The 22,222-nt window shown below is 42.7% G+C and overlaps 1 protein-coding gene and 1 long non-coding RNA gene across 2 annotated transcripts in view; one reads left to right on the forward strand and one right to left on the reverse strand.

The window, feature by feature from the left end:
* The window catches only part of MTMR7 (myotubularin related protein 7), a 100,622-nt gene that overhangs the window by 75,037 nt on the left and 3,363 nt on the right, over nt 1–22,222 (forward strand). The window contains exons 7-12 of the mRNA XM_027530129.1: nt 3,972–4,104; nt 13,703–13,812; nt 15,477–15,602; nt 17,359–17,408; nt 19,591–19,791; nt 21,225–21,365. Of these exons, the coding sequence (XP_027385930.1) occupies nt 3,972–4,104; nt 13,703–13,812; nt 15,477–15,602; nt 17,359–17,408; nt 19,591–19,791; nt 21,225–21,365 (761 nt within the window). The remainder of the gene's footprint in view (nt 1–3,971; nt 4,105–13,702; nt 13,813–15,476; nt 15,603–17,358; nt 17,409–19,590; nt 19,792–21,224; nt 21,366–22,222) is intronic.
* On the reverse strand, nt 14,625–21,346 carry LOC113885024. Its single transcript, XR_003509100.1, has 2 exons — nt 21,259–21,346; nt 14,625–15,708 (listed from the first exon to the last, which is right to left on the reverse strand). It is a non-coding gene; the product is annotated as an uncharacterized LOC113885024 (long non-coding RNA).

Consider the following 22,222-nt stretch of genomic DNA (forward strand, 5'->3'; position numbering starts at 1 on the left):
CTCCTCCAGGGGATCTTCCCAACCCAGGGATCGAACCTGGGTCTCCTGCATTGCAGGCATATTCTTTACCATCTGAGCCACCAGGGAAGCCCAGCTTGTGTGTCGAGAACCCTAAAACTTCCCAGCTTCCTCTCTCACTGCCACCGCCAGACTGGAAGCCCGCCAGGCTTCCCTGTCCATCACCAACTCCCAGAGCTTGCTCAAACTCATGTCCAAAGAGTTGGTGATGCCATCCAACCATTTCATCCTTTGTTGTCCCCTTCTGCCTTCAATCTTTCCCAGCATCAGGGTCTTTTCACATGAGTCAGTTATTCCCATCAGGTGGCCAAAGTAATGGAGCTTCAGCTTCAGCATCAGTCCTTCCAATGAATATTCAGGACTGATTTCGTTTGGGATTGACTGGCTTGATCTCCTTTCAGTCCAAGGGACTCTCAAGAGTCTTTTCCAACACCAGAGTTCAAAAGCATCAATTCTTTGGCACTCAGCTTTCTTTATATTCCAGTTCCCACACTCATGCATGACTACTGGAAAAACCATAGCTTTGACTAGATGGATCTTTGTCAGCAAAGTAATGTCTCTGCTTTTTAATATACTGTCTAGGTTGACCTTAGTTTTTCTTCCACAGAACAATTACATCACAAATAACCATGCATCGGTTCTCCACGTCTATAAATTTTTTTCAAGGACATTATATAATTAGAAACATAGAGGATGTGACATTTTGAGGGGTTTTCCCATGATTTGAAAAGTTTTAGGAGCTGAAATGAATAGCTTCTTCTTTGGTTGTGAAATGGAATTCTCACCCTAAAGGACAGGGCACCAAATTAAACTTTTTTTTTTTTTGGTAATATAAGAGATACTCTCTCTGAATGAATATGCATATAGGTCCAAGATAGCGTCTGACTTTTTATTAATTATAAAGCTGTGTTTCCTGCTTTGAGGGGTCAGCTTGTGCCCCATTATCGTGAGAGGTTCTGTAAAATGTGTGCAAATCTTGAGAAAGTACTCTTTGGATGATAGAGTAAATATCGCCACCTTCTGTTCATTGTGAGAAGTACCATTGACTTTCAGGAGGTCATGTGTCCTTCCTTTGCTTTTTGAAAGAAGACCCTCGATAAATTCTCCCAGGTCATAGGCAATCAGCTATTAAAAATGTGAACATAGGATCCTTATTATAGGTTAAAAATAATAGTATTTTGTTTTTTATCCACTGCACTGTTTAAAAAGTTATCTCCGTGGTATGCGGTGAGCAGACTTAAGTTGAATTATTCAAGGTGCAGAAATAAACATAAGGTTCACGTAGCACAGTAGGATATGCTACTATATATGCTATGTCATACTGCCTCGTGTCCTATTAACCGCTTTATTTATGAAGCTTGTGGTAAAGAATAAGCCAGCAACTTGGGAAAATAATTATACAAAGCAGTGATATTTTTATAATTGTTCAGTCACCCAGTCATGTCTGACTCTTTGCGACCCCATGGACTGTCAGGCTTTCTTCTCCTTCACCATTTCCCGGAGCTTGTTCAAACTCATGTCCACTGAGTTGGTGATGCCATCCAACCATCTCGACCTCTGTCATCCCCTTCTCCTCCTGTCTTAAACCTTTCCAGCATCAGGCTCTTTTCTAATGAGTCAGCTCTTCACATCAGGTAGCCAAAGTGCTGGAGCTTCAGCCTCAGCATCAGTCCTTCCAATGACTATTCAGACTGATTTCCTTCAGGACTGACTGGTTTGATCTCCTTGCAGTCCATGTATAATAGCACAATTTCAAAAGCAAAATGTCTTTAGGTAATTTTAGAAAAGTTTTCCCCTTAAGATATTTTAAAATATCCTAATATGTTGATGTATGACAGAAACCCACAAAATTCTATAAAGCAATTATCCTTCAATTAAAAAAATTAAAAAAACATTTAAGGCACGAATATAAGTTATCTTTAAAATAATATTACTTTAATATTTTTTTTTCTTAATTAAGACTAAACCCTTTATTCTCACAGCATGCCTGGGAGAAAAGGGATGCTCTTTTTGTAAACTGGAGACAACGTGGCCAGGGGAGTTGTGCCCCAGCCGATGTCACGTGAGCCGACTCACAGAGAGCAAAGCGAGGAGTCTGCCAGCCCGAGCCCCTGGTGGCAGGGACCTGCCTCTGCTGTTTTATTTTTCATTTCTCATACATTTTGCTTCTGTTATTTAATTTATAAACTTAGTATGTCTGGTTTGTAACAAAGACCAGAGGAGCGTACAGAGCGGTATTGATGGGCGCCCCAGCCACGTGACACGTCTTTCTCCTGTGACAGCTGCTAAATCAGCGTCGTTTTCTGTTCATCTGTATCCTGCTGATTCAGCACGCATAAACATAACCGCACGTCTGTAGCTCGGTTCCTTTTACGAAAAGTGGGATACTTGTATGGACTTTATTCTGGAGCTTGCTTTTCTCACTTCACGTGTCATGTGACACTCCCAGTCTTCCCTCCTTCAGCTCCCCTCTTTTCTCTCTCTCCTCTCCCTCCCCCCAGTACCTGTACATTTCCACGTGTGCCTGTTCAGTCAGTCTGACTCCTTGCGACCCCATGGACTGTAGTCCGCCAGGTTCCTCTGTCCATGGGATTCTGCAGCCAAGAATACTGGAGTGGATTATCATTTCCTCCTCCAGGGGATCTTCAAACCCAGGGATTGAACCTGACCGAGTCTCTTGTGTCTCCTGCATCGGGAGGCGGATTCTTTAATGCTGCCCATACGTCTCTATTTCTGTCTCTATCATTATCTCTGTATCCCTTGATCCTATTAGTAGTCCAGGGTCTGAGTATATCATAATTCGTCTAGTCATCGCCCTATGGAGATACTCATAGGCTTTCAGTTTTTTTAATATCAATTATTTTTTTTTTAAAGGTTGCAAACACTTTTGGATATCCATCTTTGTGTGCTGGTATTTTAAATAGTGTCAGAGTCTCACAAATAGGAGATCTGGGTCAAAGATTATCTATGTTTTTAACTTAACTTTGCTTTATAAACTTTGATTTTTGTAAAGTATTAATATCCTCCCAATACTGCATTGTGGCCCAAAAACTGATACTTTTCTGGTGGCAAGTTCTCTGCCTGGGCTTTAGCCCTCCTGCCGTTTGTGGGCAGAGGGAGAGAACGGTCAGCGAATATAGATGTCTAGGATGTGATGGCCCACTTAATTGACTGGCAAGAATGGAGTGTTAGCAATAATGCATTCATTCTAGAAATCTGTGTGTTTCTCAGCTAAGGCAGGACTTGTCCCCTTCTTGACCTTAGTTACACAGGAGTACGGCGTAAGTTTACATCATGAATTTCTTCAAAGTCCATTACCGTTGAACCCTGTTTGCACTAAGAGCTGCCACTTCTTATGTATGCAGTTGTGGTAATGAATGTGATTTTAGAAAGCCCTCTTTGGAGATTGAAATAGGGTGGCTGGAGGAAGTGTCTCTGGAGATGTAGCACCCACTGGTCCTCTCTCCCCCTTAAGGTTGAATTGGGTATCTGCGAGATTCCCCTAAGCAAATTAGAATGACGTCACCCTTCCTCTACACTGATGTGTTTCTTGGCATTCTAATAGTAGAAGATCTAATCATTTCACTTAAGAGCTCTATGTTGCCAACTGGATCTGCCAGTATTCTTCTGCCAGCCAAGGCTGTCACATTTGGTGTTAAATCAGGACAGCTTGGCTTTACGGAATCCCACCCTGGGAGCCGCAGAAGGCATCTCCAGATGGGCTTATCTCTAGGATGCTTCCCAGCTCAGAAAATGTTCCCACATCGACAAACAGATGTTGTTCAATGTAGGCTCAGCCCAGGTGTCCGTAGACACCCAGCCCAGCACAGTGGTCCTGGGATCGAACGCATGTTTCTGCATGCCGTGTTGAATGTTCTTATGGATAGCCGTGACATGTTGTGATTGTTCCATGAATATCCTTGGTGACTGTTCTGTTTTGCTGCCCACTGCAGCTTAATGCGATGGCAAATCGTGCTGCAGGGAAAGGCTATGAGAACGAAGACAATTATTCCAATATCAAGTTTCAGTTTATCGGGATAGAGAACATCCATGTCATGAGGAACAGTCTGCAGAAAATGCTGGAAGGTAAACCATTTCCTTATGCACAGCACTGAAAAAAATGCAGTTAAATGTTTTGATGCCAAAGTGGAATAAGAGAGTCTCTTGATATGAAAATTGTGCTTTACTATGACGTTGTTCGCCGGGGTGGGATCAGTTGGGAAGAATTTAAAAATTCAGGGACTCTTGACACATTTAACAGCCATTCTCTTCTTTTTGGTGTCATGGTGGAGTGGTTCTGTCACGTGGTCATTAGCTGTGAGCCTCTCTCCCGTGGTACACTGAAGAGAAGAGTGCACAGGGATATATTTTCTGTCTCCCTCGTACTAGTTTGGCCCACATTCAAGACCATGTGGAGATAAAGCAATCCTGCCTTGAGAGCAATTGTCAACTGTTCGTGCATGGACATGAGTTTCATAAACTGAATCCCAGCACTTGAGCAGCCATTGGAAGGACGTTGGGGGTAATGGTCCTTCTTTCCAGCAGCAGCAGCTGCTGCCGCAGAACCCCTCCACCTGCCCCTGCCCCCAGCAACGAGCACCAGAAGACACGTGCACACAGGCTTCCAGGCTCATGGGGAGAGGAAGTCACAGAGCTGGGCTGTGTGACACAGAACAGTTATTCGTGTGGCCACCCCAGCCATAAACTAATTGCCAGAAATCATGTATTTCAAGGAAAATCATCCTCGTTGACTGGTTATGCCCTTGTGAGTGTCAAGGCCCAAGGAGGAGTCTGTTGCCATGTCCGCCACTTCTAGCTCTTGTGGGAACTGAAGAGAAAGAGGAGGGTGCAGAACCCAGAGCTTTGTGCCTGGGGACCAGTGTGCATGCGTGCTTAGTCCTTTTGTCCATCTCTTGGCAATCCCCTGGACTGTAGCCTGCCAGGCTCCTCTGTCCATGGGATTCTCCAGGCAAGAATACTGGAGTGGGTTGCCATGCTCTCTTCCAGGGGATCTTCCCAACCCGGGGATCAAGCCCACATCTCCTGTGCCTCCTGCATTCCAGGTGGGTTCCTCACCACTGAGCCACCTGAGAAGCCCGCCTGGGGATCAGGAGAGGCTGTAAATTCTGTGCTGCTCCCATGTCTAGGGGGTGATGCCCTGGGGAGGTGGCCTGCCTGTGAGGGAAAGGGGTGGGCGGTCCTCTCTGAAGGGAAATATGGGGCCTGGAGTGAAAAGGGACAAAGGAAATGCTGAATTACCTTTTTCTCAGAATACCCATCTGCTCTCAGTTCTCTGCTTAATTTCTCTGCGTAATGAGAGCAGGATGTAGTGAGAACCTAGAGGTGGGGTTGGAGGAACTTGAGTGGCACAGACAAGCCTGATTTCCATTGTCCTTCCTGAGATCCTGGGATCATCTTGGTCATTATGAAACTTTAAATGCATGAGGCTCTGTTACCTGCTGTAAAATGAAACTATTGAACTAATAATTTCTGTGGACCCATCAGCCCTGATGGTTCTGTGAGTCCACAGTTTGATGCCCCTGGTTGCAAATAGTTTAAAATGGAACCTTTGAATGGTTAGGAAAAAAACCCTCTTTTTGCATCATTAAAAAGCGGGGCTTCCCTGGTGGCTCAGCTGGTAAAGAATCTGCCTGCAATTCAGGGGACCTGGGTTCAATCCCTGGGTTGGGAAGATCCCCTGGAGAAGGGAATAGCTACCCACTCCAGTATTCTAGCCTGGAGAATTCCATTGACTGTGTAGTCCATGGGGTCACAAATAGTCGGACACGACTGAGTCACTTTGACTTTGCATCTGTAGAATAATCACGGCTGTAGAGCCATCTCCATCTCTCCTCCACGTGGACTTTGTTGTGGTCTCAGGTGACAGGAGGGCTTCCCTGGTGCTTTAGATGGTGAAGAACCACCTGCAGTGCAGGAGATGTGGGTTTGATCCCTGGATCAGAGAGATCCCCTGGAGGAGGGCATGGCAACCCACTCCAGTCTTCTTGCCTGGAGAATCCCATGGACAGAGGAGCCTGGTGGGCTACAGTCCATGGGTCACAAAGAGTCAGACATGACTTAGCGTCTAAATAACAGCAGCAGGTGACCGGAGCATGCTCTGGGCTTTGAGATTCATCAACTTCTGGAGATTATTGTGAATGGTATGCCTGTCCCTGCTATATGCTGTGCTTTTTAGAAGTTGGCAAACTGGACCAGCTCGGTACTGTTATTGATAGAGTAGTCTGATTTTAGTATGAAGAGTGTTCATGATCAGAATCTTTAAAAATGTGTGCTTTTTAGTAATTTCATAAGCTGACTTTTGAGAATATATATTTTCTGCTATATATTCTCAAAAAGAAAAAATATATCTTCTTCAGGGCTCCCCAGGTGGTGCTAGTGGTAAAGAACCCGCCTGCCAATGCAGGAGACATGAAGAGTTGTGGGGTCGCAGAGTCAGACACAACTGAAATGACTTAGCACGCACTCATTTTCTTATATGCATAAGGCGACTCCTGAGAGTGCTTGTCACATGGCAGTCTGGCTTTTGTTTTAAAAGGAGCATTTACTTGGTTTCTGACGAGGAACCTTGTCTCCTGCCCTCAGACCTGTGGTCTGACTTGCTGTTTCTCGAGGCCCAGCAAACTGATGGAGCTCCAGAGGGAGGGCGGCCTGTGTTCCTCAGGGGACCATGGTTCTTCTGCACCACTTTCCCGGCTCTGTGTCGGCCCTGTAAGGGAGGACAGCTCTTTGGATACCTTTCAGGGGACTTGACCAATGTCCAGCTATCTGTTTTCACCAAGTAAATTATAAACCACTCGTGGAGGCTTCAGCTGATGAAGTGATGCAATCAGACCCACCGTTTGAGGCTTTTTCTCCTTCCAATAGTTGTCGTGACATCAAAGAGACTGTGAGATTTGTACTGCTGCTCACTTGGTAGGAAGGGGAAGAATGCGTTTCCTTGATGATTATTATCTTCTTCTCAGGGTTATTGATATTACCAGAATAGATTCTGAATAACAGAAATGAAACGTTGTTTTGCATTCTGCCCCTATATAGCCCTGTCTGTGAGCAAGAGCGGCAGGAGATTTCATCAGAAACTGAACTCCGGGACCAAGTTCACGTCTGATGTGGGTCCTTTTATAGAGCTCATTGATTGAATGTTAACTTCCTTTCAAAATAAGTTTATCTATGTATTTGGCTGCACTGGGTCTTTGCTGCTGTGAGGGCTTTTCTCTAGTTTCAGAGAGCGGAGGCTGCCCTCTAGTCTCACTGTGGTGGCTTCTCTTGCTGCGGAGCACAGGCCCTGGGACACGCAGGCTTCGGTGGTCGCAGTTCCCGGGCCCTGGCGCACAGGCTCCTCAGTTGCAGCGCACGGGCTCCATTGCTCCACAGCATGTGGGAGCCTCCCGGATCAGGGATTGAACCTCTGTCCCCTACACTGGCAGGCAGATGCTCTACCACTGAGTCACCAGGGAAGCCCTTGAATGTTAATGTTGGTTTCTAAGTTCTTACCTGAAACTATTTTGTGGCATTCCCACCTCCCAGTGAAAAAACCCTTTCAGTTCTGTAGCAATTGTAACTGAGTTAAATATGAAGTGCTTTTCACAGAGCCTTTCCTTACTTCACTCAGTATGACACTCTATGGATCCATCCGTGTTGCTGCAAATGGCATGATTTCATTCTTTTTAATGGCTGAGTAGTATTCCATTATATATGGAAAGTGCTTTTTCACAGAACACACCTGGCTCCAAGGTTCCAGTGAAATATTTCTCTCTGCCCAGAGTTAATGTTGCAGGTCTCAGCCCCACTGTCCTTTTCATCTGATACTTTTTCCCCCCTCACCTCCTTACTTTATGACATGATGGCTAATTCATCCTGGAAGTAAAGAAATGTAAGTTAAAACCTCAAAACACCATTTTGAATTATAGTTTTAAAATTAAAAATCAAAAAGTTAAATTTATTTACATATTTAAATTTAAATTGGAGAAGGAAATGGCAACCCACTTGCAGTATTCTTGCCTGGAGAATCCCCATGAACAGAGGAACCTGGGAGGCTATAGTCTATGAGGTTGCAAAGAGTGGGACACGACTGAAGCGACTTAGCATACATGCACTGCTTCCTTACGGGTGGCTTTTCTTAATTCCTTTATTCAAGAGATGTGAAGTAAGCAGAATTTCAGAGGCAGAGAAGCACATGCCCTTGTGGTATGGTTGGTGTCCACTGAGCACAAGTTCATCAAACATAATTTAATAAACCACATGCCGGGCTGGGCGGGTGTTTTCTCAGCAAAGTTGTTTGATAGAGATACAAGCCTCAGCCTGACAGCGATCAGATGGGCGTGGGGTCAGAGCACGGGGACAGAGGCCCGGTGCCCAGTCAGCAGTCGGGACAGGACTACAGTGAAGGGCTGTTTGTAAGAGTCACTGGAAACAAGTGGGATCTTTATAGCAGGCCCCAAGTGGTAACCGCTTTTGTCATTTGCTCTGGAATTGGGGGCAGTGACGATGGAGAAAGTTTTGTGGTGAAATCAGCTGGCCCCAGAGACATCTGATCTGTGCTTCTCTGTGAAGCCCGATTATTCGGAACCTTTGTTGGGAATGAAGGGACTATTGAAAGCAGGGAACTTGGAGTGCGTCCTAGGAGGCACCGCTGCAGTGGGTACTGTGGGCTCATGACCCCTGCTCCGGTGGCCCCACCAGGGGGTCTCGGGGGCACTGAAATCTAGAAGGGAGCAATCCCCCAACACACCTGGCTCCAAGGTTCCCATGAAATATTTCTCTGCTCAGGATTAACGGTGCAGCTCTCAGCCCACTGTCCTTTTCATCTGATACTTTTTCCCCTCACCTCCTTACTTTATGAGATGATGGCTAATTCATCCTGGAAGACATGGTAGAGTTCAAACTTTCATACTCAAATTTTTCATATTTAAGTATTTTCTGTAGTTTTGCCTACAAGTTTATGCTATGAAGTTCTACCATATACGAGCTAATAAAAAACTATAATGGTTGATCTTTTTTTCAGTTCTCTATCTTCTGACTTTCCCCCAGTATTAACCTCCTGAGATTACTAACCAATTAGATGAGAAGCAGCCAGTAAGATGTGGCTGAAAAACCTGGTCATTGTCCCTCGGACTTGCCCACTGAGGTTTGCAGAAAGTGTTCTGTTAGAGCAACCGGGCTCTGCGTCAGGCTCCACTGGTTATCAACTCATGGTTATTTGGCAGAAAGAAATCCGTCAAGAGTGTGACCCTTGCTCTCTGTGTTGTAAGAGGATGTATAATGTGGCCGTGAGAGCGCTGGATGGTGGTGCCTGGTTTAGACAGTAAGACCACAAGCACCGAGGCAGAGAGGAAAGAACACGACCCTTTGGGGGGGTGTGCATTGTGACCAGGATTCCTGCTCAGGGATTCCCTGGCTGAGTGACCGGGGATGACTTAGTAAACCTCTATAAGCCACACTTGCCAGTCTGAAAATTGGGAGCGAACACACCCTGTATGGTGGACAATGGATGTAGAAGAACCCAGCACAGTACCTGTTTATGGTAAATACTTCATCACTAGGAGCTACGTCATTATCTCAGACACTCATCTGTACAGCAGACAGTTACTGAGAGTCTTCTTTATGCTGGGTATTGCAGAGAAAAAATGTTTCCTTTAGTAATACAAAGTGACTTTTGATGTAGGGCAAAAGTTATGGTGGGAAGAGAAGATAATGCTTGCTTACAAGTGATCTCCCTGAGAGCTATCCTTGGGTGAGTCATATGGTGGGATGTTTTAATTGGATGTCAAAGCCAAAGACTTTGCCTCTGGGTGACTTTAGCAAAGGAAAGGACAAGAGAAAACAGATTTAATGAGAGAATGACTATTTTTAATCCTAATTATGCGTTACCTTGATGTTCCCTGGGACAATTCAGATTAAACATTTTCACCTTAGGAATTATCATTTCTGTTTTGTTCATCTTGACAGCTAGTTTGATAACTAAAACATTTACAAAAGGAACACTTGGAGAAGAAAGTGTCTCCCATAAAACTAAAGATAGACATGATTCATATTAGGGAGTAGGCGAGCAGTTTTTCCATAAGGCTGTGATTGAGATTAGGCAATTCAGTCTCTGCTTGCCAGTGACAATGTGGTTTCAGACTCAGTGAGCATGTTGGTCCTGGCAGCTTTATGGAAAGATTCTCCACTCGTTATGTCCCCAGCTACACATGCTGCTTTTTTCACCACTTCTGTTATTTGCTGCCAACATCTTAAGTGATTCGTGGCCATCTCTCCAGCATCTGTCACTAATATCTTATATCTACCCATCTTCCCTGCTCTCAGGGCCCTTCCTTTTTCCAAACTAGACTTCTCTATTTCCATCTGCCTTACATTTCCTATTTAGTCTTTGTCATTCCTTAAGCCCCACCTGCAGCTGAGTCCCGAATTGAGGCGGCCCATTTACTTTTCAATTTTAGATCTTAGAGACAAGAAAGACCGTTCTACAGGGCTGGTCCCCACCCAGCTGCTCTGGAGAAATAAATGAGCTTCATGTAGGAAATGGCAAAGGAAGATCACCAGAGGTTAATTTTATCCCAAATAAATTTCCTGTTTCCTCAGGTGCCCTAATAATCTGTCTTTTCTTTTTACATGTTGTTTTTATGCTTGTGGGGTATGTATAGTTACGCTGTTCTGTATAAGACCAATGTCACTAGACCTGGACAGTAAACTCCCTGTTAGTAAGCCACAGTTCTCTGTGATCTGGGCCGATGCCTGCCTCTGAGGTCAACTGAAATGAACTTTGTTCAGCAAAACGGTTTGTCATTATTGGTTTGGGTTTGGCAACAAGGGTGAATGGATCAGTATTTCTGCCTTATCCTGAGTTTATCCAAACAAACCCACCAGTTTCACATGTGAAAATTCAGGCGCTAACTGTTGGAGTCTTGAGTGTACCCCCATCTGACCATGTGTATTAATCACCTGCGGGCTGAATGCTTTCAAGAAGCACCCCTCAGCATCTGACGGCGAGCACGCTCTCAGTGAAAAAAAAATGCATGAAAGCCGGCGTGGCTGTTTCACTGAACATCCCGTTTAGATGTAACTAAAAGCAGACATGTTAAACAGGGAGCTGTCCTCAGTGTGGAGGGAAGCAGCAGCTGGCCCCCTGGCCGCGAGCTCGGTGAGGAGGCGACCTGGGCATCCTCTCCCGGGGCGCCTTTCAGGGCCTTGTTCTCTGAGCCGGCCGGTCCCCTCTTGCCTGTTGGCATAGGCCGCTCCCTTAGCTGGAAAGCCCGGTATGTTTATTTTTAAACGTACTGTCATTTCCACACCTGGTGGGAAGAGAACGCGCAAGGGATCATTTGTTCTTGGACTGAGCTTCAGAGTTTGGACACCAGGACATCCCTCCCGTTCCCTGGACTTTTTGAAATGAAGGCGGATGCCAGCTAGTCTTAAGCGCTTTCAAACACTCAGAAAGTCGAGCTGGTTCAGTGAAACAAACGAACGTTTGCCAGTCAGCGTTATCTGTGGAAGATTTAAAGGTCTCAGTGGGTCCTGAGAATACGTGGTGGAATGTGTGTATTTTAGGATGGAGTTGAACGCTCTGGGTCACGGCCAGGGCTGGACAGAAGGACCAAACGGCAGGCGCCCGCGGGAGGGGCTGCAGCGCAGAGGGTGTGGGGATGTCCGTGCGCCACGCGGAGGGCGCACGAGGTACTGCCGCCGGCCCCATCCTCAGGTCTGACAGATGGGCTTCCTGCCCGCCTGACTCAATTTCTCACCAGGGCCGCACAGATTTTTCAGTTGCAGCAGTTTCAGTGCCTGTCTTCAAGTTGCGTACATAATCCCCCAAGGTCATGGGGAAGGTTTTCTCAGGGGCGCCGTGGCAGGATTGTTTTATGGTACCAACTTCTGCACGTGCTCCTGTCTTAGAGATGCTCCTCGGCCCAGGTGTGAGCCAGCCCTCCTTTCCCATCTCCCCTAACCGACTGCCCCTTTGCCACCTTGCAAAAGGCAAACAGCTTCAAGCTTATTGTGGTGCATTATTCCACGGTGCATGAGAGGGTGCATGCTAAGTCGCTTCAGTCTTATCCGACTCTGCGACCCTATGGACTGTAGCCCGCCAGGCTCCTCTGTCCATGGGATTCTCCATGCGAGAATACTGGGGTGGGTTGCCATGCCTTCCTGCAGGGGATCTTCCTGACCCAGGGATCGAACCCGTGTCTTTTACATCTACTGCATTGGAAGGTGGATTCTTTATCACTAGTGCCACCTGGGAGGCTCCATGGTGCATGAATGGGCACACAGTTTTAAAAATCATTGGAGAGCCTTGTGTGCAAAAACTTTTGAAAACTGCAAATCAGGTTAATCTTACTTGAACAACCTGAATTGCTGCTGGTGGAGATGGGGCAGCACCATGGTGTCAGACAAAGGGACAGTGCCTTGAATCAGAGTGAAGCCCATTTCTCCTGCTTGGTGTCTAGCTCAGGGCAGGCTTTTGGCAGGAAGAATTCAGAATCTTGGCTGAAGATATTAATAATACTGTTTTCTTATGAAGGGTTTTTTTTTTTTTTTTTTGCTGGGAATCTTCGTGTTATTTCATCATCGCTGCCATCTGTGACTCAATTTAACTGTTACACTTGTGTTTTTTGTGTGTGGTTCTTATGTTGCGGGAAATATGAGTAAACGTTCTGTTATCTGGCATATTTGAGGGAAGGGCATCTGATAAACAGTTGTTAACAGTTAATATGTATTACAAATGCACAATGCTTTTAAAGACCACAAATTTAAATCTGGTTTAGAGTTTAAAGCTGGAAGGGCACTTGGATATAATTTAGTACACTTTGCCTATTTTAAATAAGAAACCAAAGCCCAAGAAAATAAACTTGATGCCCATTATTTAATTTTCCTTGATTAATTTATAGGATTCCTCAAAAGAGCTTTATAGGTATGAACCCTGTGAACTTTGGAATGTCATATTTATGTTGTAGTCAGAACACCGAGCCCTAAAGCTTTTTCATGCTTCATGTTAACTAAAAGAGCAGCTCTTGAGAGGAAACTGCCTGTGATGATATTATAGAGGTGTTTACACACCTGCCTTAGTTTTGTAAAACACAGGTATCTTTGGAATCCTGGATTATCTTCATTTTCAATCAAAGGTAAAACCCCTAACTTGAAGCTCTAGGTGTTCAGAAGTCTCATACTTAAATTCATATCCTTTACTCCCTTTGAGGGGGGGGTGTTGCTAGCAGGAGGAGTTTGATAATTTCCATTTAAGACTTTTAGGACAGTTCTTGGTGATAGACTTCTAGTTGGGAAGGTGCTGGAGTTCATTATATAAGTCTTTTCCTCCAGAGCACAGGTACTCAAGTGCTCCTTGGTGGTTCACTTTAAATATGTTGGCTGGAAGAATAAATCTCTTATGTTTACTATGGCAACGTTCAATGATTTTTATGAATATTAGAGTTTAAACTTTACAAATATAATACTTCTAAACAGATGCAATGTCCCCTGTGAACAAAGAACACAGAGAAGGCTTACTTGGAACTGGTTCAGTAGAATGACATTTAGCAAGCTTGGGCATTTTATCTTGACTCTTCCAGAAAATGGCTACAATGGAATCATTAACAAACTACCTGTAAATATGATCACATGTACAATGAAAGACTGCCTGTATTTTGCTTCTGTAACACAGTTTATCTTGCAGTGTGTGAACTTAAATCTCCCTCCATGAGTGACTTTCTGTGGGGACTGGAGAACTCTGGCTGGTTGAGGCACATTAAGGCCATCATGGATGCAGGAATCTTCATTGCAAAGGTATGCGATCGCAGAGAACAGACTGGGGCAGAGCAGCCAGTGCACTGTGATACCGGACATGAACTCCCCCGTCCTAAGCTGGATGATACCTGGCTTGGGGAGCTGGCTTTGCAGACCTCCATGAAATCTGCCCTTTGAAGATGGGATTTTATGAAAGATGGGATGATGTTCAGTTGATAGTGTATCATCAAGGCAATCAACTGGCAAAATACTTTCAGAGCAATCTGAAAGTAGTCTTCAATTATGCTTGGTTCTGGGTGGAGGAAAGAATTTTTTAAAAATTATTAATGATGTTTAATTTTCTTATCTTCATTTGAGCAGGAACAATAGTCAGTTTGCTTTCATAAATTAGGAAGTAGAGAAAAGAAAAAGGGAAATAACCATTCACGTTAGAATTACTTACTTCTTGTCCTTTTACATTTTGTAAAAAGAAAAATCAGTATTGGACAATGAATGAATGAAACATTATGACTAATTCAGGCACTAAAAAAACCTACAAAGATGAAAGTTATTCCCCCCCCCCAAAAAGTTATCCCAAAGCCTACCACCTAGGAAAAAAACCTTCATTAATATGGATGAACATTATTGTACACATCTTTCTGTATATAGGTAAGATAAACATAAATATTTTTATAAAATTGGGACTGTATTAGTTTAAAAGCATAAATTTACTTTGCATTTAATGGATAAAAAAGAAACTGAAGTAAACTGGGAGGAATTATTGAGCTTTCACTATAAATGTTTTCCACCATAGAAATAGTATTTTCTAAAAGATACTTCTAAGGATAAGAATAGAGATTATTAACAATAAATTAACAAATGTTTTTTTTTTAATTGGAATATAATTGCTTTACAATGTTGGGTTAGTTTCTGCTGTACAACAGAGGAAAGCATTTTCTATGTGAGTCACCAGAGTGACCCAGGCTCCAGGCTCCCATCTTAGCAAACAGCTCCCCATTTTTCAGTAATGGCATAAACAAACATCATGTTCCTGAACCTGGTAGGTAGATTCCGTTCTGCCAGAGGAAGATTTTGCTGTAACTTTCGTACAAGCTATTTTTGAATGCATTGTTTCGTGGTGTTTTTTTAAATAAATCCCCCTCAGATTTATTACCTGAAGACAAGCATATCTTTTCTGATGCCACGGTATGCTCCCCTTTATTAGGTAATACATTATTTATCAAATATTTATTCAGTGCCAGGCACTTTTACTTGGCTTTTATTATCTCTAACTTCACTGTTTCAGTTTATAATTTTTGTCTTTTCCTTTTTGAGAATGATTGTGGCCAGCAGCAGCTCCAGAATTTCAATTGGAAAGGCTTAAGGTGGAAGCCGGGCGGGGCCCAGAGGGGTAGAAGGTAGGCTAGGAGACATTTGTACAGGAAGCCTGCTTGTACGAAGTTCAGAAGCTGGGCTCCTGGCTCCCGGATAGGAGGGAAGGGAAGTAATGCTTTGGTGACAAGCCCAAACTGCTCCTTGGCTCCGCCCTAACTAGATGGGTATGTGCATACTCAATAAATGCAGGAACAGGTTTGGGTACTGATTTTTTCTTTTTTGCCTGGAAATCTTTTTTTGATTCTTTGAGTACAAAACTGAACCTAATCCTGATCATTTTTGCTGTTGATTGCCATCCTTTGTGACTCTTTGCTGATGCTGCTTTTCAGGCAGTTTCTGAGGAAGGGGCCAGTGTGCTTGTGCACTGCTCTGATGGCTGGGACAGGACCGCTCAGGTGTGCTCGGTGGCCAGCCTCCTTCTGGAACCTCACTACCGGACTCTGAAGGGCTTCATGGTGAGTGCGGCTGCCTGGCCACGGTCCCGTGCACACTGTGCCTCGGCAGAATGGACTTCTGGCAACTGTTAGCAACTCTTCTTCCCTCCTCATCGATGTTATTTTTCTGTTAGAAGATCAGCAAGATTAATTAAAGGGGGAAAGGTGAAATAAGCTTGGAATAAGATGAATTTCTGGAATTTGGGAGCCAATTCAAATCAATGCTATTAAAGGTGAATTTGGGGGCAAATATATACATTCAGCAGTTTGTAAAATAGTTTCTTAAATCATTTGTATTATATATGTTTCAAGTTTGCTATATATTTTCAAGTCTGAGGTAACACAGGACTATAAAACAGAAAACACTTTTCAGAAAAAATATTTGGAGGAAAAAAGCTATAGGAAAAAGTGTTTTCACTTACTGCTTTTGTATTTCAAATAATCCTTTACAATTGTGGATGAGAATATTGAAAATGTCAGTGTTTTGGGGTTCTTTCCTGAAATTGTGAGTACATTCTCTCCTAGATCTAGCACTTTTTAGGTATGCATCAGAACTTGATCAGATCAGTCGCTCAATCGTGTCCGACTCTTTGCGACCCCATGAATCGCAGCACGCCAGGCCTCCCTGTCCATCACTAACTCCCAGAGTTCACTGAGACTCACGTCCATCAAGTCAGCGATGCCATCCAGCCATCTCATCCTCTGTCGTCCCCTTCTCCTCCTGCCCCCAATCCCTCCCAGCATCCCAGAACTTGATGCATTGCTTCGATTGCAAGGCATCTGTATTATTTGTGTAGGTGTCTGGAAGGGTGAAGCTTTGGCTAAGCTGGGGCCATTTTCTTAGAATGACTACAGGGACTTCCTAGTGGCTGGGAGCTTATCTGGTTCCTGCCTTTAAAAAATTTTTTTTCGACTGACATTTAAAACTTTATTTACTTTTGGCTGCAATGGGTCTTTATTGCTGAGGGGTCGGTCTCCTTTACCCCATCCTTCACCACTGGCTCTTTTTGATTCCCTCCCATTAAATTTATAGGTTGTCAAGGCAAAATTTAAACCATTTTTTTTTTTTTTGAAGAAAAGAGCTCTGGCTGTTTTACAGAATTGGTAATATTGATGGTATTATCCTATATTATTATTTTTTAAATTCCAGGCAATTTGAGAGTATAAACTTGTGCTACATCTCTGACTCCACAGCAGGGCTGAAACTTTCAATATGCTCCAAACCCTCCTCATTTTAGAATTCTTCTAAAGTATATTAAAGATCACTGGAAAACATTCCTTAGTCTCTTGTAAAGAGGTTGGTATTTGATATACTGTTAGGCAGCATGGAGTATTGACTGAAAGTTGGACTTGATAGGCTGTGATGGTTTCTGGAGCTAAGTTACCAGGTGGCATTGACCACTTTCTAAGTGTGATCTTGGATGAGTTACCTCCTTGTTTCTCCTTCTGTAAAATGATAGTGATAGTAACACCTCCTCCCCGTCACCCCCGTGAATGAGATGGTACATGAAGCGATATGAACAGTGCTGTCAAGAGCATTCTGGGTGATGGCAGTACATTTTCCCATGTCTACTCCCGTTTATTTCTCCTACTGAAGACCTTCAGCTTTGCCCTCTGATGTGCACCTGTGTATGGGTAGATAGTGTTCATTCATTTGCAGGTTACCAAGAGTAGTGAATTATGCTCCAAGAACTTTTGAATCCTTCAGAATTACTGGTCTGGTCTCTTACTTTCCCTCATTTGCTTCTCTCCATGATATTTATATTTTCTTATATAGGTATTAATTGAAAAGGACTGGATTTCCTTTGGTCATAAGTTTACTCACAGGTAAGAAGTGTTTTAAAATCTTGTGACTTTAAATTGTGAATTTAAGGTTGAGAATAAAAAAAATTGTTTCTGAATTTCTCAATTGAGTGGGGAATAATAGCCTGTTTTCAAAACTGCCTTGTGTATCTTATTCAGAAAGTTAAATTTTTGTTATGTTATATATATAAATTTTTGTTATATACCACAGATAAAGAAGTTCTAACTTGAGAACTCTTGGTATTTACTGAGCAGCTGCTGCTGCTAAGTCGCTTCAGTCGTGTCCGACTCTGTGCGACCCCATAGACGGCAGCCCACCAGGCTCCCCTGTCCCTGGGATTCTCCAGGCAAGAACACGAGTGGGTTGCCATTTCCTTCTGAGCAGAACTGATGTTAAATTTTTCCATATGAGACAGAGAAGTTGGTTCATTCATTGACCTAGAAAGGATAGGCTCTCTCTTCCTTTCACATGTATTTACTAGATTATTCCATTTTTCGAAGTGCAAATGTTCCCTGTAAGCTACACATTGTGAAATGCCTGTAGAATAGTTTCTCTTTGATCTTCTGCACTGGGAATTAAATTAGGCTCATCCTACGGCATTTGTGTCACAGGTGAGGTCTGTGCCAGTTTGTCTCTGAGGAGCTAAGGTGGGACAGCAGCCTGGGCTTTTGAGTCCAACAGGTCAAGCCTCAAATCCAGGCTGTGGCATTTACTGTGTGGCTGAGGGCGTCAGTCTTCTCTGAGGTCTCCTACCTGTGAAAAGGGGAGCCTTTCCCTATTCCCTGGGGTTATGGCAAGGCTTTTAAAACCGTGTATGGGATTAGCCTACTAGCCCATCTGAGGGCTTTCAATAAACAGAAGCCACTGGCCTCCTTTGGTTAGTGTGGATAGTAATGCCTGACGGGTGCTGTGCCGTCTTTAATCCCTGAATGTTATTAATACAGGTTGTAGCTGGTATGGTCTCATCTTTGGGGCTAAAATTTATATTTTAGGCAGCATGCTGATAATTTAGAGGCTTTGATACACATTTTTGATTGGTTGAATGTTTTCTTAAAATAAATTCTAAATTTATGGAGCTGCTCATATTTGTTTTGGTAGTTTTTGCATTTAGCATTAGTTTAGCATTTATTGTGGTTTCCTGGATTTCTATTTCTATATTTTTCCAGGAAAGCACAATGATTTGACTTTACAAATGAGAAAATTAACAGGTAGCCTTAAGATCACATTGTTATTTTCAGTTTGGGGGGTTCTACTGTCTGCTAGGCACCTAGGACCTCTGAGAGAGAGGATCTGGGGCAGGAAGAACATGAAAGTGGCTGATAAGTGTGTTTTATGAGGAAAGAACCTATTGGACAACCCCTTTATAAAGTTAACAAAGGTGAATAGGACTAAACCCTTTGAAGGTTTCCACTTTCTAATGTTTCCACCCTTGGAAAAACTACTAAACCAATCCTTGCTCATCTTTATTCCTCAAGTTGATTATCCATCGCTTGAAAGATGAGGTTCTATATTGTTATTCTGATTTGATGGCACCCAAATCACCCTTCTGGATTCTTTCTAAAATTCACAAAACAGTGTAGAAGGACTGGGCAGCTGTTTAAAAATCTACACAAACAACAGGAAGCAGATTCTGATGTACTCTTGAAAACAACAAAAGGGGAGATATAAAGGTATGAGGGAATCTGAAATCACATGGAAATAAATTATTGACAAGTTTTAACACAGCTTTAAAAATGGAAACTTGGGGAATCACAGTTTTTTAAAGTTGTTTTTCTTCCTAATAAAACCATGCAGAAGTGAGAAACTCTCAAGTGGCTTAGGCATTTTTTCCCTCTCCTCCATGGGTCACTAATTAAAGTGGAAGACTTAATTCAAGTTTTGGATGTTCTTTTAAAATCAGAATGAAAGATTGTTGCTTTTCCCTGTAAAGACTCCTGGAATTTTATCTCCAGCACTAACATTTTTCTTTTATAATTATAACATAAATATGTCCCTTCTCTGTCCAGACTTTTTAAATTGTAATGCCAAGAAAAACTTTATATTAAAAGTTATGTTTTCCCACTTCTTTTGCGTTCCAGTTTATAAGATAAGATCTGCTTAGGAACTAGGGTTGCTTTTATGATTGTTTTTGCTTTTATAGCTTTCTAATTAAGGAAGAAAAAAAAAAAAACCTTGCTGTAAAATCTCTAATACTTTGTTTTACAGATACGGCAACCTAGATGGTGATCCCAGAGAAATCTCTCCAGTTATAGACCAGTTCCTTGAGTGCGTCTGGCAGTTAATGGAACAGTTTCCCTGTGCCTTTGAGTTCAATGAGAGGTTTTTGATTCACATTCAACATCACATCTATTCCTGCCAGTTTGGGAACTTCCTATGTAATAGCCAGAAGGAGAGACAAGAACTCCAGTAAGTGTTTTGATGTTTAATTTTTATGTAAAGATTTTGTGACTGAGAGTTTCAGGTGGTCTTTCACAATTTTGAAGACTGTTTTAGTTATACATCTTCACTCACAGAGTAACGATTTTCCTGACATCACTTTAGAGGTTTAAGGCCATCAGCTGACAAAGACAGGCACAAGTCCATTTTGCCTAGTTCCTGCCTAATGTCCACAGGTAGATAGGTAAACTTCACACACTGATATGGAAAGGAAGCTTCTTGAGAGTCAGGGAAAGTGATTTTTGCATTGAAAAGGAAAAAGTTACATAGCTTTGGTGGATATATTCTCATAATAGTTGCAAAATATAGTAGTCTCTCCTTATCCATGGTTCCACTTTCCGCAATTTCAGTTATCTGAGGCCAACTGTGGTCCAAGATTAGATGGAAGATTCCAGAAAAAAATAATTCGTAAGTTTTAGATTGTGGGCCTTTCTGAGTAGCATGATGAAATCTCGCACTCTCCCACTCTATCCTGCATGGGATGGCCTGTTACTTAGTAGCTGTCTCAGTTATCACAATGCTTGTGTTCCAGCAACCCTAAAGTTCAAGAGTAGCGATGGTAGCAATTCACATATTTTTTATTATGCTTAATTTATTTTATGATAGGCAGGTATGTATAGGAAAACACTGTATATACAGGGTTCACTACTATCCATAATTTCAGGCAACTACTTGGAGTCTTGGAACAAATACCTCATGGATAAGGGTGGACTGCTATACTGCTTTAACTGAGAGGGGAAAAAATAGATGAAATGTGGACTTTTGAAAAAGTCAAAAGCTTAACAGCTAAGTGACTTAAGAATTGCAAATGAAAGAACATTTTTGAAATTTTTATAAAAAAATTAATGTGGTATATAGAGTATCAGATTTAATTTTGCAAATGGTCAGTTCAAATAAAACTGACTCCAGTTTTATCCTGAGTGGAAAGAACATGACTTTTTCTAGTAGATACAATTCCTGATAAATGGTACATCCTGTAAACTCACCTGTTTTCTTAGGTATTTTGTGATTTGTTGTGATAGATTAGCAAAAGGGACAAATGTCATAGGAATACAGTCACGATTAAATGAGAGAAAATATGTGAAGCATTTAAGTAGTACCCAGCAAACAATAATAATCCAGTGACTATTTGGGGGAAAATTTCAACAAAACGCATGTGTGGTTTTATTTTATACTCAGAGGGACTGGATATCTGAAGGCCAAGATGTCCCCAGAGAGCAGGGGAGTTGAGACTCCTCCAAGTGCTCTTTTGCTGCTCCATGAAGACACAAAAGACTGTTAGTTTCCCTGCTGAGAACAGGGACCCGTGATGTAACAAGTTTTGATTCCTTTCCAGCTTTAATATGTCTACTATTTCTAAGAACCAAGGGAAGTCATTTTAAGGCTTATTTTCTTTATAACAGAATTCAAGAAAGAACATACTCTTTATGGGCTCACCTGTGGAAAAATCGGGCCGACTACTTGAATCCTCTGTTTAGAGCTGATCACAGTCAGACCCGGGGAGTCCTTCATCTCCCCACAGCGCCGTGCAACTTCATGTACAAGTACGTAAACCTCTAGGACCTCACTGGGTATGGTTGTGCCTTAGATTCTGGCACTGTTTACCACCTGGAGGCTGAAGGGTATGTAACACTGAGCTCCAAGGCATTTTTGCCTGTCTCCTGTCCCCCTCTTTCCCCTCTAAATACGGAATTCTCTTTAGAAGTTGATGTTTTGTAGTAATGATATCCTAAGAATGTAAGTTTCACTTTTATTTAAAAGTGAGAGGAGGAGAGGGAAGAAGGACTGAATAAACCAAGTGCCTGAAGTTAAATGTGGAGCTGCAGGTTTAGTTAGTGGTCATGACACAGTTCACCTTCTTTTGCTGCTGAATCAAATGAAACTATTGCCCTGTGGAAATAAATTCAAGATTGTCTATACTGGGATGGGAGAGCCTGGTGGTATCCAACAGATGCTACTAGGTCTGTAGGCTCTCTTTTATCCTTGGGTTTTTCCCTCTGGACTTGTATAATACAGAAGGGCGACTCAGAGATCAGGAAAAAGACAAAATTACACAGAAATCACCAAGAAACCCATTCCTTCTCCCTCCCTACCTCAGTACACCCTTTAGTGGCTTTTCGTCTCTAGAGCTTTCATTCTCATTGGGTTGGCCAAGAGGTTCGTTCTGTATCAATAAACCCAAACAAACTTTTTTGGCCAACCCAATAATGACTTCAATCCAGTTATTTCCCCGGAATTCTATAGAATAATATTAATTCGGTCACACTGAAAAAAATGCCTCATGGTTTGTGTGAATTGGCAGTTTTGAGACCTGTTGAGATACATACCCTGCAGTCAACTCTACTGCAACTAATTTGTTAGCTCTAGCCACTCAACACGTACATTACTGAGGCTCAAGCAC

This window comes from Bos indicus x Bos taurus, chromosome 27 (genome assembly GCF_003369695.1).
Source record: "Bos indicus x Bos taurus breed Angus x Brahman F1 hybrid chromosome 27, Bos_hybrid_MaternalHap_v2.0, whole genome shotgun sequence".
Taxonomy (NCBI): Eukaryota; Metazoa; Chordata; class Mammalia; order Artiodactyla; family Bovidae; genus Bos; species Bos indicus x Bos taurus.